Source organism: Choristoneura fumiferana, chromosome Z, assembly GCF_025370935.1.
Source record: "Choristoneura fumiferana chromosome Z, NRCan_CFum_1, whole genome shotgun sequence".
NCBI classification, from domain to species: Eukaryota; Metazoa; Arthropoda; class Insecta; order Lepidoptera; family Tortricidae; genus Choristoneura; species Choristoneura fumiferana.
Window position 1 is genome coordinate 44,253,543 of NC_133472.1, and position 19,220 is coordinate 44,272,762.

General features: G+C 40.3%; 1 protein-coding gene across 1 annotated transcript; it reads right to left on the reverse strand.

Annotated features, from left to right (window-relative positions):
* Nucleotides 1-57: 57 nt before the first annotated feature.
* On the reverse strand, nt 58-10,332 carry Cyp303a1 (Probable cytochrome P450 303a1). The gene is made up of 5 exons (XM_074104668.1): nt 10,290-10,332; nt 3,964-4,846; nt 2,653-2,830; nt 2,252-2,369; nt 58-988 (listed from the first exon to the last, which is right to left on the reverse strand). Exons 2-5 carry the CDS (start codon nt 4,844-4,846, stop codon nt 650-652), a joined length of 1,518 nt encoding a protein of 505 aa, XP_073960769.1. The 5' UTR covers nt 10,290-10,332; the 3' UTR covers nt 58-649.
* Between the last annotated feature and the right edge of the window lie 8,888 nt (nt 10,333-19,220).

A 19,220-nucleotide genomic window follows, 5' to 3' on the forward strand; every position in this document is an offset into this window, starting at 1 on the left:
GGAATCGAATCTAAGAAAAGATCAATTTCCTTACAACTTACAACAAAACTGCGTTGAATCTTAAGTCGTTCAAGGAATTTCCGTTTAGGCCAAATATCGCTAGATGGCGTTGGTATCGAGAAGTCCGTTTGACGTTATAGTCTTGCTTGCGATTGGCTCATTTAGTGTTACTTAACCAATCACAACGGTGACGCAAATGTCAATGTTGTCCAACAGACCTTACGGTACTAGCACAAACTAGCTTGTCTGTCGAACGAAGCCCTCATTACATAAGTATCTCATTACATTTCATTGAAAAAGTTTCTATACCATTCATACTCGTCTGTATGCATGTTTTAAAACAATATTTTGCTTGATATTGGTAGAATTGACCCTCAGCGGACACGTAAAAAAAATCATCATCATCATCATCATCCCAGCCTATATACGTCCCACTGCTGGGCACAGGCCTCCTCTCAGAACAAGAGGGCTTGGGCTATAGTCCCCACGCGGGCCCAGTGCGGATTGGGAACTTCACACGCACCATTGAATTGCTTCGCAGGTTTTAAAAAAAAGGTGAAGGTAAAAAAAATAACAAAAGGTTTTTCACGCACAAACATTTACCCAGACCACCCATAACCATATCAAATATAAAACTTAAAAAACGCGCCTACATCCAGTTTTCTGCAACATGTGGCCTAGGAACCACAAGGGTTTTGAACGGCGCCGCAGCAGGCGTGGCGCCATCTATATGCTCCAACGACGGCGCTTCGCCATCTACCGGATAGAAAGTGTAACTCTGCAGCAGAGTCGTCGTGAATACAAATATCTCGCATTTGGCCAAAACTTCTCCCATACACCGGTGCTTGGATAAGCCGAAGGGGAAGTAATGCTCTGGTATATGTATCTTTCCATTGAGAAGGAATCTCTCCGGTTTGAAGGCGTAGGGTTCAGGAAAGAGAGCTTCGTCCATGAGGATGCTTGTGAAGTTGCCAACCACCATTGTGTCCTGAAAAAATATTGTTAGGTTAGAAATTGTAATGAAGTTAGGGGACATTTAACGGACACTTAAGTACGATTCACATTGAGTGGAATGGGCGGAATGAGGGCTATCGTTTTTTGTCTCACTAGATGGCGCACTGTTGCGTGAGGTTTTTAAGTATGGCTTTCAAAGTCTGTTATTACGGGCGTGAAAACAAAGTTTAGATTAAAATCATATTTAATACACCTTAAAACCGTACCATAAATATATCGAGCATGCCACAGTGTTGCATAGTCCCCGTTTTTTTCGGAAAAAGGGAGGACAAAGGTTTCCGAAAGACAAAACTGTCTCAAAACACAGACATTCATTGCCCCGGAACGCATATCTGCCATAATTAATTTCAGATATTGCAAAATATTCACAAAATTATTCTAATTATAAATAAACCCGCGTAGCTCACCCAAGAACTATGAGATTTGACATTTCGGAGACCTCACGCTACACTAGCGCCTCTAGTGGCGAATTCATACGCGATAGCCCTCATTGGCTACCGCCGCGTTCCACCAGCTCCTCGAGCCCGCTGAGACAGCTGAACGGCGTTCTCCAACCGGACGGCGCTAGTCGCCTGCAGCAGCATGGCACTGACCACCGGCTCCTCGAGCATGCTGCGGAAGCGGTAGGTAGCCGAAATGCCCGATGGAATGGATCCGACGGTATGCGACAGAGGCCGAACGCGTCGGCAGCCGAACGCAGCCGATGGAGTACGTGAAGAGCCGACCGAACATCTATCACCACCACTACAATACACTGACGCGTTTCGAACTCAACCAAAGCTAGGCTAACATCTGAGATACAAAAGCTAAACTAACTTTGGTAGTATGGTGTACTGTTATGTTGCTCCGAAGATGAGCCCTGGTTGAGTTCGGAACGCGTCAGTGTATTGTGGTGGTGATAGATGGGTGGTGTGATTTGTGTGTGTTCTTACAGTGTGGAGGTGGAGGAGCTGCTTGACCACGCATATCTTGCATTAACTTAGCTATCATAAGATCGCGGGTGAACAAATAAATTATTTTAGTTCATTTATAAGGACCACCGCAAAATAACGTCTGATTCAATAAATTACCTAACAGTAGAGTTAGTGTCATAAATAAGCGATCACTTTGTACCTTGTCGCTTTCAGTCGCCACACAATTTCGTATGGCTTTTCAAACATGGCGTTAAAATGACTAGGTACAAAAGTGTTCACTTATTTATGACGATGAATACGTAAGAAGGCTGAATTTAACATACCCCCGGGATGTTGTATCCTGCTAGAACGGTGTCCCGTATAGCGCGGTGTGGCACGCTGAATGTCCGACCCATAAAATGACGTACGCATTCGTGTACGATTGCTTCGTTGTACGGCATGCTGCAACAGATAACAGATGGCGTTGTGCGTCAATGGTTTAGACCACAGAGTTTAGACAGCAACAAGAATATCGTCACTACTTTGAAAAAATCTCGTATCTAAAATCAATATATCAACAAAATTGAACCTTGACGTAATGTTCATAAGGTCCACTCAGAAAAATTATCTACTTTGAGATACGAGTTTTTTTTAAAGTAGTGATGATATAATACTAGAGCGTAAATCGTCCTTTTACGCAGTCAAGATCCAGGATAAATACGAATTTCTATTTATAGAAGCTTACTTGGCCCGATCCTCAAGGCAGGGCGCCCTGTCAACCCCCACCACCCTATCGATCTCCTCCTGGGCCCTCCTCTGCACCTCCACATCCTGCACCATGTAGCTGAACCCGAAGCCCATGCTCTTGCTGGTCGTCTCAGTTCCTGCCATGAACATGTCCATGCAGATTGCGACCAGCTGACCTTGGGAAACAGAAACCATTGCAAACAATAAAAAAAGTAATTGGCATGGACTAAAACCACTTCAAAACTGTAAGTGGAAGTTTATTTTAAAAAAAATCTAAATCAATGCTATTTTTTATTTAGAAGCTTTTCTTTAGCTTGACCTGTAACTTATTTATTTGTGTGGCGGTCCAATGAGGGCTATCGCGTATGAATTCGCCACTAGAGGCGCTAGTGTAGCATTAGGTCTCCGAAATGTCAAATCTCAGAGTTTTTGGGTGAGCTACGCGGGTTTATTTATAATTAGAATAATTTTGTGAATATTTTGCAATATCTAAAATTAATTATGGCAAATATGCGTTCCGGGGCAATGAATGTCTGTGTTCTGACACAGTTTTGTCTTTCGGAAACCTTTGTCCTCCCTTTTTTCCGAACAAAACGGGGACTATGCAACACTGTGGCATGCTCGATATTTTTATGGTACGGTTTTAAGGTATCTTATACTTATGAAATTTAGAACACATGTCATGTTTAAATGTTGATATAGAGTAACAATTATACAAAATCTTTTTCAATTCTGACAATATTACCTACCTACACACGGATCACAAATTAATAACCTTTTCTTAAGTTGGTTAAAAATGCCGCAAAACAAAAGACAGCAGGGCTACTACGAAATTTGAATATCGAAATTCATATAGTACCGTCCCTCTCACTCTCGTATTAAATAATATAAGCGTCGTAGCCCTGCAGGTCCTATTAATTGTCTGTATCCGCCCTTCCCAGGCATCAATAATGGGCCAATCTTTGATAATGGGTTCTCCAGACTAAAGCACTTCATATACATTAAAAAAAAAACTAAAACAAGTAAACAAATGCAAGAACGCAGTGTCTATGGTCCTTAAAGCGACTCAACCCCAGAAAAATCGATATACATGTAAAGCGTTAGAAAATAAAACCAAGGCTTCTCTATCACATTAAAATTGTCTAATGCACGGACGCTTGCTATCGCATTCATTATTTCCTTCTGTCTAACGGTGTAGGTAAGATAGTGACAGAAATAAATGGTGAAAGCGATGGCAAGAGCCCGCGCGTTTGACAATAAAGCCTCTGGTCCTTCCACAAAGAACGAAACAAACACCAAGCATACCAACCTTCCGAATAAGTTTCCTTAGGTTCTTTCGCTCTCAGCACTCTAATGTACACATCCATAAAGTCCTTATCTTCCTTCTCAGGATCAAAATCCTGCTTATGCCTCTCCAACTCCTCGCGCAGGAACTTCCAAATCCTCTCATGAGTCTTAACAAAACTCTTATACCCGGATTTGGAAGGGGCCACCACGCTCAATATAGGAAAGTGACTGAATACAGTTCCAACCATATCTATTGTTGAAAACAGACCAAACAGTAAATCTTGCAGGACCTTCATTTGAGGATCAGTAGGCTCATACCGAAGACCAGCTAGCATAGTCCAAAGCGTGTTCAAAATGTACACGTTGAAGAAGTTATGCATACGTATAATACCGCCTTCTTTATTGCTGTCGATCAGAGCACGGAGATCTTTGACGATATGTGCCGCTTCGAAACTGGCAATATCTCCCATCCCCTTCCTACCAAAACCGTACTCCTTCAAATGCTTGAGCAAGAACCTTCGCTGCTCTTTCCAGAGTTCTCCATCACAAAGCAACACGCCTCGTCTCAAGCCCCAAGTGCGCGTAGTGTAGAATATACTGTTAGGTCTACCGTCACAATCCTCATTGTACAGCATTTCTTTGTGTGCTTCGAGACTGTTCACCATTATGATCCTGTCTATTCCAATCTTCAACCCTAATAACGGACTGTCTCTGCAGTAGGTTTCTGATAGTTTCTTCACGACTTTGTACAGGTATTTCGTCTTCTGTCTCATCCGGTATATTTCTAGAGCGCTCCCAAAGATTGGGATCCATTTTGGGCCAGGGGGGAAGTTGCTTGGTTTCACTGTATCCAAGTACAGGAATAAGCAGATTACTAACACGATTATTAGAACTGTTAACCACATCTGAAACAAACGAGGTTTATTAGCATGAACAGTCACCAGCAGCAGTTATAGGTAATTAGTTATAGGTAGTAAAAGCAGCAGTTATAGGTAATTTTGTATTTAGAGTGGGTCAACTTTTTTGTGCCGCTGAGTATAGGTATTTGCTAACAAAATAATCCATACTAATATTATAAATACGAAAGTGCGTGTGTTTGTATGTGTGTCAGTCTTTCACGTCAAGCAGAGCGACCGGTCGAAGTGTATTTTGGCATAGATATAGTTTATGGGCCAGAAAGTGACATAGGGTACTTTTATTCCGGAAAAATGCACAGTTCCCGTGGGAACAGCGCGATAACCGAATTCCACGCGGGTGAAGCCGCGGCCAAAAGCTAGTAATATATATTTTTTCAACTGGGCCCCATATTTCTGGTGCTGATGCCCGGGCTGCTGAGCTATTGATAAATAGATCGTTCACAATCATATTTATAAGTAAACCCCCACACTTTTGATTGCAGAGTGACCATAACTATGACAGCGTTTGATATTTTGGGATTTTATTCTCATACCGTGGGAATATCGGGATAAATACCTAGCCTATTAGTCATTCCAGACGTCGAGCATCTACATACCAAATTTCATCCAATTGCGTCCAGCCGCTATAGCGTGAGGGAGCAACAAACAAAAATTGCCGAGGAAATTCTCAAAAATTACATCATGGTTTTCGTTGACCTCAAAATTGTCCTCTGATGGAAAGAGCTATTTTCCTGATTGATTGATTGATTGATTGAACAGACGAGAACAGAGAACAGAGACGAGAGAACAGCGAATACGCTCAGCGCGTCGCTGCTGGCTAGCGTCCCTTCTACGACCTGAGATCTAACGATTCATCACTGCTGGACACAGGACAGCTCTCAGGATGAGAGGGCTTGGGTCGTACTACGTACCGAGATCGGTAATTTCCGTGGGTAGTTTGTTTGGGAAAATGTAGTGGGTACTTGGGGAGTTACAGTGACAAATTAAAATCTTTGTTTTGGTTTGTTGGTCTAGATTCGATTTGTAGCAATCGAACATGGCGGATGTAGACGATATATAATTTTGGTGTTTCTGCTTCTTTGGCTAGTTGAAGTATAATTTTGACAGTTTGGCGATTAAAACAGTGAACAGTGAGCTCTCGTGTCTGACATTTTTTAATGCGCAAGTGAATTTTGCTATCAAGTTGCAAAAACTACAATCACCGTACAACGTGAATAAGAAGAATATATTTATCTTTAATTTAACTGACATTGGCCAAGCTTATCTTAAGAGGAATTAGTTGGTCTATAGCATGGTGAACAGCTGTGTTGCTCTGAAGATCAGCTCTGGTAGAGTTCGAAACGCGTCAGAGTAGTGTGGTGGTGGTGATAGATGGGTTTGTGTGATTTGTGTGTGCTGGAGCAACTGCATGAACACACATTTCTTCACCATGCCACATGCTCGTTTTCCCAGTTTTATAAAAAAAAACCGGCCAAGAGCATGTCGGACACGCCCAAAATAGAGTTCCGTAGCCATTACGAAAAATTAAGTAATATTTTTCTAAGGATTTCGTATTTTATACGGAATCTTTCAAGTTTAGGTATATTTTATACCTTGGGCTGCTATTTTATTTACTCTTAAACTACTAATAATTCTCAAGCAAACTTAGCCGTTATAGTTTTCCTTGTAAGTTTGATATACTTACTACCATTGCGAATTTTTTCAAATTTTCCACCCACCGGTTTAGATTTTAGAGGGGGGGACGCCCTATTTTAATGAAAATTTGCACTTTAAAGTTGAATATTTCGCAAAAAAATCACTGAATCGAAAAATCGTCTTAGAAAACCCTAATGGTTTTAAAAGACCTATCCAACGATACCCCACACTATAGGGTTGGATGAGAAAAAAAATCACCCCCACTTTACGTCTATGGGAGGTACCCTAAAAAAAATTTATTTTGATTTTTTTTGTACTGTTTTGTCGGCTTAGTTTATATATATATATCCGTGCAAAATTACAGCTTTCTAGCATTGATAGTCCCTGAGCAAAGCCGCGGACGGACAGACAGACAGACATGGCGAAACTATAAGGGTTCCGTTTTTGCCATTTTGGCTTCGGAACCCTAAAAACGAAGCTCGCAAAAAAGCAAAAGTACCTAAAAGCCCACTGAGATTTGTGACTTACGAATGCAGTTACTTAGTGTGTTACGCGGAAATAACGCGTGCGACGGCGTGTTGCGCGTTACGCTGCAACCGGTCGCGTTACATCGGAACGAGGTACGGGATGGCAAATCGTGACCTGTACCCCTACCATGAGTTTACAGCAGGGTTTCTCAAAGTTATGGGTCCACGTACCCCTGTTAAAGTTTCTAGACGACAGCGAACCGAAGTAATAAAATTGACTGGTGGAGAAACTAAGGTTATTTTTATTTCAATCATCATCATAATATAATGTACCTGTATTATTTATTTCAATAAAAGGTAACAAATATAGGTAAGAATCATCTGTCCAACGAAAATACAAACTGAAACAAACAACAACAAATAACAAACAAATAAGTAACAAATTTGGAGTTGAAATAAAAAATACAAAAAGACTTCAAAAACCAATCTTAATCATCTTGCTAGTCTTGCAGCCTGGTGGTTTTTGGAGTCACGTAAACCTTGTCGCGAACCCCCTACCGTCGAATAGCGAACCCCTAGGGGTTCGCGTACCCCACTTTGAGTAACCCTGGTTTACAGTGACCGTACTCGATAGGGACGGCGTAAATTATTTGTAGAGGCGCTGTACAATTCTCCATACAAATAATTTACGCCGTCGCTATCGAGTACGGTCACTGTAAACTCATGGTAGTGTTACTGGTAGAACTGTTTCACGCCAACTGCCTAGCGTCCTTTATAAGATTGTTTTTTTTGGAATCTTTTTGTATTTTTTTATTTCAATTCCAAATTTTTGTTACTTTTACGGTCATCCCGTAAAACCTATATCGAAAATACAAACTGAAATATAGATGCACAGAAAAACCAGAAAAATAAGACCCGCGCTGGGAATCGAACCCAGGTCCTCGGCATTCCGTGCCGTGTGCTATACCGCTACACCACCGCTGGACAACGATACAGACACGAATTTCCCCTATGCACCTCATATCTCAGCTTGTGTTGTTTCTTATTTAGCCACTTAAGCAGCGACACTAGCGACATCTATGCCGTAGCCCTCATCGATAAACTTTTCGACTTTTAATTTTTTTGTCCTTTATAAGTTTTTTTTTATGCGACTGGATAGCAAACGAGCATGTGGGTCTCCTGATGGTAAGAGATCACCACCGCCCATAAACATCTGCAACACCAGGGGTATTGGAGATGCGTTGCCAACCTAGAGGCCTAAGATGTGATACCTCAAGTGCCAGTAATTTCACCGGCTGTCTTACTCTCCACGCCGAAACACAGTGCAAGCACTGCTGCACAAGGTCCTACCACCTGTCTTGGCAATGATGGTCTTTACGAAAGCGCTGGTAGTTTAAAAAAATGACGTGTAAAAGTGCCCATTGCGGCCTATTTACTGAATAAATCATATGAATTTTTTGTAAAATATAGAGCTCTGGTTGAGTTCGAAACGCGGCAGTGTAGTGTGGTGGTGGTGATAGGTGGGTTTATGTTATTCAACTAGAACAAAAAAGACAATTCACTGAATCGCATTGCTGGTTCCAATCGTTTGTTCTGTAAAAAGTAAGTCGCAATAGGCTCTTTTACACGTCATTGTTTTTAAACTACCAGCGCTTTCGGAAAGACCATCTTTGCCAAGAACAGGTCTCAGGTCATCTTTGTCATCAGACAGGAACAGGCGTTCGTTTATAGTTAATAGACATTTGCAAACAGTGGCTTGTTTTATTTAACACTATCCTTTTCCCGTAGCTTCGCTTACGTGGAACATTAATTTCGACACTTGGATGGAAACTCCGGGATTTTGCCAAGTCCCTTGAGCTTTCCTTCAAACCAGGGGTTTTCCTTTTCAAAGCAGGTCAGCTTGAAAGATCCCTTTTATGGATAAGTACGCCTTTGCATTCTTTTTGTATTGTTGTTTTTTGTATTATTTTTGTGTTTTTACATCGTTGAATGTTGAATTCTCAGATCGTACATTTTTGTGGTTTATTCCGGGACGGCAATTACAGGTCGTACTTTAACCGCACCAGTTCACGTAACCTACTTTGCTTTGCGATATTCATTGCATAAATATTACACAGGTACTCGTAAATGAAAACAGTTGAACTGCGCACATTAATTGGAACAAATGAAATAGCAATCAAGCATAAACGAAATTCACGCAACTTATCCACTACACTGAATATTTTCGAGAGAACATCAGAGAAATATAAAGTACAGTCAAGGTAACTAAATCACGTACCAGAGTGGAACCTTTTCATAACCAATTTCGCAATGATTCCTTTGGCAGATGCATCGCATGTCAACATGACTTTAGTAGCAAAGGTTGGCTTGACTATACAAAATGTTAAATTTTGTAAGGGGCAGCAAAGAAGTCTCTTACATGTCACTTTTTTAAACAACCGGCGCTTTCTAAAAGACAATCGCTGCTAAGAAGAATGCGCTGCGAGAAACTTGGCAGCTTTTTTTACAAAATATAGGTAAACGTACGAGTGCTTGTCACTGCCCCAAAAGCTGGCATCTGTAATCTTATGTCATTACGAGTAGCAATAGAGATGACAGCAGGGTGTCGTCTATTGGGCATTCGCGCGGCAAGCACTCGGACGTTTACCTTATCGGTAAACTATTATGTTAAATAAGAAAGCCAGCATATCACGGTATGTATGTAAATGTATAGATTAATGACAAAAATTACGTAAAAAAGCAAAAATGTATCGGGTCCCTTTGTTAAGAATCTCTATACTTCGTTCTTTTTAGCATTAGAAAGAAGGTAAGCGATCTTGACGTACTTTTTATTGAAAAACACTTTTGAAAAATTAGTCACAGCAAATTATATTACAATTAGCAAGGACATATGGTCATTTACATGATTTTGGTATCATAATTAATAGTTACTGTTTTTTTTAAAACGTTTTTCAATAAAAAGACTCGTCAAGATTGCTTACCGTGTTTCTAATGCTAAAAAAACGAGGTATAAGTCTAGATAATTAACTACTTTCAGTGGAAGCGTAAAATTATAAAAGAATGAAAGAACATTTGGACGTATTTTTTTCTCAACCAAACAAAAGATGCGCGTCAAATTTCGGTAGTGGGGGGCAGTGATGTCAGTCTTTGGTAAAAAGTACACGTAGGTGCATCACACGGACCTTTAACCGGCACTATCTTGTTAATTTTTCGTATAATTGACAAAGGAAAAAAATCCTATTCGATATTTTTTTTAATCTAACTGATTCAGGCTTACTTTGCCCGTGTGAAGCCGGGGCGTGTCGCTAGTTATAATTAAAAGCGATTACCTTGTCTAGTAGCGCGTGCGCTCGTCGGCTTTCACTACACAGTGTGCGGAAGTACACCGGTCTTATGATCGCCCCTCCAGGCAAATTTAGTTGGGGGGAACCTATGACTACCTATGACTAGTTTTGGTCGCGATTGATTTCCACCTTCCCGAGCGAAGATATGGGTAGGATAAGTCGTCATATTAAATGATCTTGTACCGATAGCTCACGTCGTCGAGTTTAGTTTGACATGTTTCGGGCTAATTCATAGCCCTTCTTCCTAGGAGCAACACCGCTCTGTTCGTGCGACAATCTATCTTGGAAGAAGGGCTACAAATTAGCTCAAAACAAGTCGAGCTAAACTCAGTTTAAGACGAGAGTCGATTTGAAACTATAACTAGAAAAAAATATATAAATGGACCCCCGTGCCATGGACCCAAAGATGCTGGCAGCATATCCTCACTATATAGCAATGCTGATACGTTGGGAGAGGTCCCCTGTAGTACCGATAGCTGTTTTGACAATTTATTTATAAAGAATTTTTCACTTCTCATGCTCGTAAAATAAAATTGGTATTTATGCTGTATCTAGGCGACATAAAATTACTTTTTATGCTCTAGTGCATAAAGTAAAATCTTCGTCTAAGACCAAGGTAATTAGGTTTCAACAGCCGCAAACAAAAAAGTTTCTATATATTTTTTTAATAATTTATTTTATGTCAAACTTGTGAACTATAATTTCCATTGTTGCTATTTAATTTACTCTCAATCGAAGTGAAAAGCAGAGTCAAAAGTCGAGGCCCATTCAAATCGTGACCAGCTCAAAAATTCTTCCTTCATTAGGTACCTAATGGGTCCCGACTGTTGAACTTTAAGTTAGCTACTTGACCAAGTTCTAGACTACGAGATTTATTTGTTTCCTTTTAATTTTTAAGTTAGACAATTGTTTTGATTTTTGTTTTTGACAATTAAACAAAATAATTACCTATGGACTTTTTTTTAATCGTCTGGATGGCAAACGAGCAATGATGGTAAGAGATCACCACCGCCCGTAAACATCTGCAATACCAGGGTTCTTGCAGATGCGATACCAACCTAGAGTAAGATGGGATACCTGAAGTGCCAGTAATTTCACCGGCTGTCTTACTCTCCACGCCGAAACACAACAGTGCAAGCACTGCTGCTTCGCGGCAGGATTAGCGAGCAAGATGGTGGTAGCAATCCGGGCGGACCTTGCACAAGCCGCTAGGTTATAGCCGGTTAAAGTTCATGTGACGTATTTCTTTTATTTTGTTGCTTTTTTTACGTAAGAGGGAAAATGAGCATGCGGGCTTCCGCCGCCCAGACACCCGCAACACGAGGGGTACAGTCCTTGAGAGATTGAATAAGAATAAGAATGGTTTATTGGCTGGTAAAATAGATACACATAAAGAAACACTGACTTATTATACACATGCGTGCCTATTCCTGCCATCCAAAATGGCCGCCACTCAGCTGTGTGTCGCGAAAAGATCTGAAGGTGATTTCTGAAGATTGGTAGGCTTTTTTAAGATTCTAAGTTGTATTGTATGACTACCAATACATATATACTACCAATAATGGTAGGAAATGCAATATGCGTTCTCGTGCCCCCGATACTATACGATAAGATAACGAGTGCGTGCATGATTGGATCCCATACCTGGCTTACGAGTATTACAGAAATAATAAAAGAAAGAGAAATGGTGACCTGTCGTTTCGCCGAGTTCAATTACGCAGATTTTTCGTTTCAGCAACGTTGGTATAGATATTTTCGTTTGGCCGAGTAACGGAACGATATAATTTACGTTACGCCGTAATTATTCCGTTTCGCCGAGTAGTCGGCATCAGAAGCGTAGCGATATGCAGATTTACGTTTGGTCGATTGTTTGTATCGTAATTGTTTCAGTTAACCGAACAACTGTTCGCCGAAACACGATAAGCGGAGTTATCACATGGCATCAGCACGAGCGTCAGCGAGGAGGAGTGTTGGTAGAATTGCGACCAACAGCTCAAAACCAAACTGCTGGCGTCTCGGCTTGGTTTGTATTGACATCAATATAAAATAAACACAATTTCGAGAACGAAAAGTTGTACGAGCTAATTTTCAAAATGTGTGATGCTTAATACGTACATTTATGGCTAGTTTGGGATGCCACTTGCGTTGATACCCTATCACCGTCCCATGTTCCAAGCACCAGCGTCACCGCTGGCGCTGCGGCATCTTCGGCTGAAAGCCTCAAACGCCGCAAATATGCCGCCCTGGGAACCAGCTACATGTTTGCGGCATTTGGTGTTGAAACCTTGGGGCCTTGGGGGCCAAGTGTGCGTCGGCTGTATAAAGATTTGTCGACGCGCCTAATTGAGGCCTCGGGCGACCAGAGGGCTGGCCAAGTGGCCACTATTTCGCACAGCGTATAAGTATCGCTATGCAACGAGGAAATACGGCCAGCCTTCTGGGCACCTTACCCATTGACGGCGATTTAGGCCAAATTTTCTATCTATAGTTTAATTATGTTTTATTATCTAAATCGTCAAATGTGTTGCTAAGCGCAAAACTCGGGAACGACTGGTCCGATTTCGCTAATTCTTTTTTTGTTGTGTTCATTACTATCAGGAGAAGATTTTTATGGAAGAAAATACAGAAAAAACAACGGGGGCGAAGCCGCGGGCAACAGCTAGTATTAAATATAATGACCCGGATAACTCACGTCAGTGCGCGTGTTGCAGCAGCCGCTGAGTCGCGTTACTCCGAAGACGAAGGGCTACGGATTAGCCCGAAACATGTCGAGCTAAACTCGATTTAAGACGTGAGTTATCCGGGTCATTATATTTAATATGAGTGAGTCTCACGGTAGTTTCATGTTCAAAATGTTTTATTATGTTTGTTTTTAACAAAACTGAATTTATTTACTTTGAAATATATCAATATACTCTTTTATGACTATTCAGCCAGATATGCGCCTCGCACGCATCACATTTCTATTCCCCCTTTTTATTATCACCTTTGATAGTCTAGCAATTCAGTGTACAGGTGTGACCTACTTGAAGGTTTATTGACCGCCGCTGTACATTCATCTGTGTAAACACAGTTAATTTCTTCTAATACTTATTGTTGCTGCCTCTAACTTTCTATATAATTGGATAATTATTCACCGCGATGTTTTGTGAAATCTCGGTTTCGGTCATGGTCATGGTTACGGTCACGGTTTCGACCTGTCTCGGTCTCGGTCTTAGTTTCAGTCTCAATCTCGGTGCAAGTCAGTATAGGTCTTGGTGTCATTATCGTCTAGGTCTCGGTCTCGTCTCGGTGTCAGTATCGGTCTTGGTGTCATTATCGTCTAGGTCTCGGTCTCGTCTCGGTGTCAGTATCGGTCTTAGTATCTGTCTCGGTCTCAGTCAAGTTTGCGGCCGTGGTCACGGTTTCGGTCGATTGGTCTGTGTCGGTCTCAGTCTCGGTTTTAGTCTCGGTCTGTCTCGGTCTCTCGGTGCGTCGGTCAGTCGGTCCATAAAGAATAAAAACACAAGCAGCTCTGTTTTATTTCAGACTAACTCATAATTGAAATATTCCAGCTACTCCTCTAGTTATGTAGAGATTGTATGCATATTGCGTTTCCAGAGTTATTTGAAATGAAAAGCTTTAGTTAAGTATTTAATTTTGCCTTTCAAAGCAATCTTCTTAGTCTAAGATCCCACAGCAAAATATTGCACCTAAGTATATGTTTAAGGATTTCGTGCAGCAAGGATCATTTGGTTGTTCATCTGTCCGTCTTTTTCTCAGTAACGCGTGGAGATATTAAGCTGAAATTAATATCAAATACTCGGGTCTGCTATATACCTCTTGAAGTGCAGCAGATTTTTTTTGACATTCATAAGTGCTTGTTATAGCCTAAACTGAATAAAGAAATTTTGACTGACTTTGACAGTGGCAATATCAAATTTCTAAATCAAAGAAATCAAAAGGTACAGTCTACAAAAAGGGCGTTCCCATACAAATTTTCGTAACCGATAATTTTTACTTCCGGTTCTGCTAGAAAGAGTAGCTCTTACAGAGCACAACCGATGAGACAAGTCTGAAAAACGTGTGTGCGTGTTGCGGCAGCCGCCGAGTCGCGTTGCACCTTGGAAGAAACAAACATGTCAAGCTAAACTCGATTTAAGACGTGAGTTATCCGTTACAATATAACTTAATATGAGTGAGTCTCACGGTAGTTTTATCTTCAAAAAAGTCTGAAAAATCTTAATTTTTTATGTCTGACTGTGTCTGCGAGTACGAATATAGTAGGTAACCACCTGAAATCTCAAATCTCTTTTGCAGTATATAACTGCGTTGAGAGACCTGCACCTTTTTCTGTGTAAGGGTTTCGATAGGATTACTTTTTCAAATCAGATAACAGTGTGCAGAATTTTACGGATGGATCTTAGACTATCTACAAGAAAAAACGAGACGCTGTATTTGACGTTAAAACTGTTGGAAATAAACTAAGTTCCTTCACCCCTGCAGGGCTACTACGCAATTCGAATTTTTTGATTTTTTTTATTGTATCATTTTGTCGGCAGCATAGTTTATATTATATATTTGTGCAAAATTACTGCTTTCTAGTATTGATAGTCCCTGAGCAAAGCCGCGGACGGACAGACAGACAGCCATGGCAAAACTATAAGGGTTCCGTTTTTTGCCAGTTTGGCTCCGCAACCCTAAAAACAGCAGGGCTACTACGAAACTCGAAACTCGAAGTTCGTGTCGTGCGGTCCCTCTGACACTTATACTATTTAATACGAGAGCGAGAGGTACGGTACGATACGAACGTCGAGTTTCGAGTTTTGTAGTAGCCCTGCAGAAACTACAAAACAGGCCTTTTCATAAACTCGTAGAATTACATAAATAACGTCTCTGAGTACATCGTTGCACTAGTACTGTGAGTAAAGATTACACGAGGCCTCTGTAACTATAATAACCTGTGAAAGTACGTAGTACGCAAGCGCTGGCATGCCGACCGTTACACGGTGTTACTTCTCTTTCACTCCTGCAACGTGTGACGGAGACGGAGTATCAAAGATTATACTTTATACTCACGAAGCGTGACTCCATTCATTGAACGTAGTAAGTAAACACCAACATAAGGTGAGCCGTGTTGTACTTCATATTCCAGTGACTACAGTTCTAGATAAAATGGTTTTTATATGAAATCCAGTATTGTATAGACCTGTCTTTATTATGAAATTGTAAAGTAACAGGAATTCTAATTATATTGGTTTATTCTAGCAGCGCTCAATTTAAATAAGTGGACGTTTGAAATACAAAATCCAGCATAATCTTGGCTTCTGCATAATTCTTGGGTTTTGGCTGAGCTCATTAATGACTGGTTCATCAATAATTGCAAAAGTCATCCTGTCCTACATATTACAAACGGGAAAGTTAGTCAGATGAGAATTGATGGATGTATGGATGGATTCTTACTTAGTACCCTGCACGACAAAACTACTAGATGGATTTTGTAGAAAGGTACCGTGAACTGCTTCAACTTTGCCCTCTGGCCACAACATTGCCTGATTCAATTTAGAGTCAATAACTAGCACCCTTCTAGGTTTTTAAACTTTTATTCTCCGTAATAATAATTCCCGTGTAGATAAAAGTTTAAAACCTATAAGAGTGCTAAGTTATCGACTCTAAATCGAATCAGGCAATGTTGGGGCCAGAAGGCAAAGTTGAAGCAGTTTATGGTATGTAAGTAAATCGATAGCTAGCCATCTCGAAAAACACATACGCTACTTTTTATCCTGATATTACCGAGGATTCGGGATAAATTATCCAAATCCCGACCGGCTGGGTAGAGTCATGTTTGCCACAGTTCTTTTTTAGTGGCAAAATGGCAAAAACGGAACCCTTATAGTTTCGCCATGTCTGTCTGTCTGTCTGTCCGTCCGACCGCGGCTTTGCTCAGGGACTATCAATGCTAGAAAGCTGTAATTTAGCACGGATATATATGTAAATTACTATGCCGACAAAATGGTACAATCAAAATATAAAAATATTTTTTTTAAGGGTACATCCCATAGACGTAAAGCGGAGGTGTTTTTTTTTTCTCATCCTACCCTTGAGTGTGGGGTATCGTTGGATAGGTCTTTTAAAATTAGGGGTTTGCTAAGACGATTTTTCGATTCAGAGATTTGTACGAAATATTCAACTTTAAAGTGCAAATTTTCATTAAAATCGAGCGTCCCCTCTAAAACTAAACCTCTAAAATCTAAACCAGTGGGTGGAAAAAATTGAAAAAATTCAGGATGGTAGTAAGTATATCAAACTTTGAAGAAAAACTATAACGGCTAAGTTTGCTTGAGAATTATTAGTACCTAGTTTAAGAGTTAATAGCAGCCTAAGGTATAAAATATACCTAAACTTGGAAGATTCCGTATAAAATACGAAATCCTTAGAAAAATATTACCTATTTTTTTCGTAATGGCTACGGAACCCTATATCGGGCGTGTCCGGCGCGCTCTTGGCCGGTTTTTATAACACAACGTCAATGAACTCCACGAATGTAGTTTTTGGGAATTTCCGTTTATTTGCGGACGATTTATGACCTGCGACTAAATACTCCGTGCTAGGAATGAGGCCTATCGCGTATGAATTCGCCGCTAGAGGCGCTAGTGTAGCGTGAGGTCTCCGAAATGTCAAATCTCATAGTTTTTGGGTGAGCTACGCGGGTTTATTTATAATTAGAATAATTTAGTGAATATTTTGCAATATCTGAAATTAATTATGGCAAATATGCGTTCCGGGGCAATGAACGTCTGTGTTTTGAGACAGTTTTGTCTTTCGGAAACCTTTTTCCTCCCTTTTTTCCGAACAAAACGGGGACTATGCAACACTGTGGCATGCTCGATATTTTTATGGTACGGTTTTAAAGTGTATTAAATATAATTTTAATCTAAACTTTGTTTTCACGCCCGTAATAACAGACTTTGAAAGCCATACTTAAAAACCTCACGCAACAGTGCGCCATCTAGTGAGACAAAAAACGATAGCCCTCATTAAGTGTGAATATCAGCATTACTATACAGCGAAGAAATGCTGCCAGCATCTTTGGGTCCATGTCGCGGGGGGTTTTTTTTTGTAGTTATAGGTAGTTTAGTTATTATACTTGGTTTGGATAGGATTTAACTAAATGTAAACAAACTTCAGCTGCGAAATTTGGTACCTTCAAGGTTTCTATACATTTTACTTACCTATCATTGTAATACAAACTGGACTAGTGTATTTCAAAACAGAAATGTAAACGTTTATATAGTTTAATGGGGGAATATTGTTGTTGTTGTTTTGTTTACATTTAGTCAAATACCTATCCAAACCAAGTATAGTTACTTTTATTTTACTTTTAGTAATAATTTTTAACTTAGTTTAATATATTATGTAATGTAAATAATCAAATTTGTTTGTATGAATTAAAGCTGGTTTACTTTAGAACAACGTTTATTATCACAAGCCCCTCCGCTTCCTGTAAAATACAAGCATAGAAAGATCTCAATTCACTGGTAGTTTGTGCGAAGTTAGCCAGTATAAAGAGATCCATCTCTTCTTATGTGATTTCTAGTAATGCATGCAGAGGATCTCGCTTTTGTATGAATTTTAATTCGATTGGGGCTCTATTGTTCTGGTTGGTTGTACTGTGAGAAAACAGAACATGATTCCTTGTATTGTTTTATGTGTTCGTAAGACCCGCAGTTCTGTGGTCTGCTAAGTCCCGTGGGAACGGTTGAGGGAAAATTATAGGTGCTATTAATACGATAAGCTGTCATACGCTAGATTCCTAAATAATTCCGTCAGTAAGATTAAAAAGAAAAATCGGACAACGTGACCCGGGGCTATTGTAGCTGGGGGATATTGTATCTGAGCCGTCTGTTGGCGTCCTTACGACGCCATGTTCATGTGTGTTGTGTGAAGACAGTCTTCCGGCGAACACAACGTAAAATGGCCGCGAAGAACATGGCGTCGCAAGGACGCCATAAGACGGCTCAGATACAATATTGTAGCTGGGGGATATTGTATCTGAGCCGTCTGTTGGCGTCCTTACGACGCCATGTTCATGTGTGTTGTGTGAAGACAGTCTTCCGGCGAACACAACGTAAAATGGCCGCGAAGAACATGGCGTCGTAAGGACGCCATAAGACGGCTCAGATACAATATTGTAGCTGGGGGATAACTATAACAGGGGTACGTGGAGCCATAAGTTTGAGAAACCCTGCTATACAGCGAGGAAATGCTGCCAGCATCTCTGGGTCCATGCCGCGGGGGGATCCTTTTACAAATTTCTACTAGTATAGTTTAGTTATTAGTTACTTTTATTTTACATTTAGTAACAGTTTTATAACTTAGTTTAAGATATTATGTAATGTAAATCATCAAGTTTGTATGTTTTTAAATATTACATTTGTATAATTTCCTACTAGATTAGATATAGATACTATACTATACGATATAATAAGAAATTAATTAAAAATAATTTTTTTGATAATTAAAAATAGCCTGATTTTTCAGCAAATTTTCTAATATGCTAAATTTATTATGAAATACGTTTCATTCTATTATCAGACCGGTAAAGTGCGAATTAAGTTCGGATCTTAGACCGGTTGGCTGGCTGTATGAGAAAAACACAGTAACACTGGTTTCATTCGACGAAAATTTTAACCATCCATTTCGAGATTGGTTGAGAGAAGAGATTGTTTGCTATTAAATAATATCAGGCACCAAATTTATCCGTTGTCACATGGCTGCTCCATCCGATGTGCGAGGAATAGAAGAATAAGAACCATTGCACCATGTATTACCCCCAAACAAACACATCCGGAAACATTCATCGCTTGCATTTAGGGTTGCCAGGTCCTCAAACGTAATAGCCGGACAGACCAGCCAGTTTGGCCGGACTTTTGGGCA

What these genes read in the sequence shown, in the direction of transcription:
- Cyp303a1 (XM_074104668.1), bottom strand. Translation starts at nt 4,846, where the DNA reads ATGTGGTTAACAGTTCTAATAATCGTGTTAGTAATCTGCTTATTCCTG. An exon ending in TAAGGAAACTTATTCGGAAG is followed by an intron (nt 2,831 to 3,963) that starts GTTGGTATGCTT and finishes CTGTTTCCCAAG; the next exon opens with GTCAGCTGGTCGCAATCTGC. An exon ending in TGCCTTGAGGATCGGGCCAA is followed by an intron (nt 2,370 to 2,652) that starts GTAAGCTTCTAT and finishes TATCTGTTGCAG; the next exon opens with CATGCCGTACAACGAAGCAA.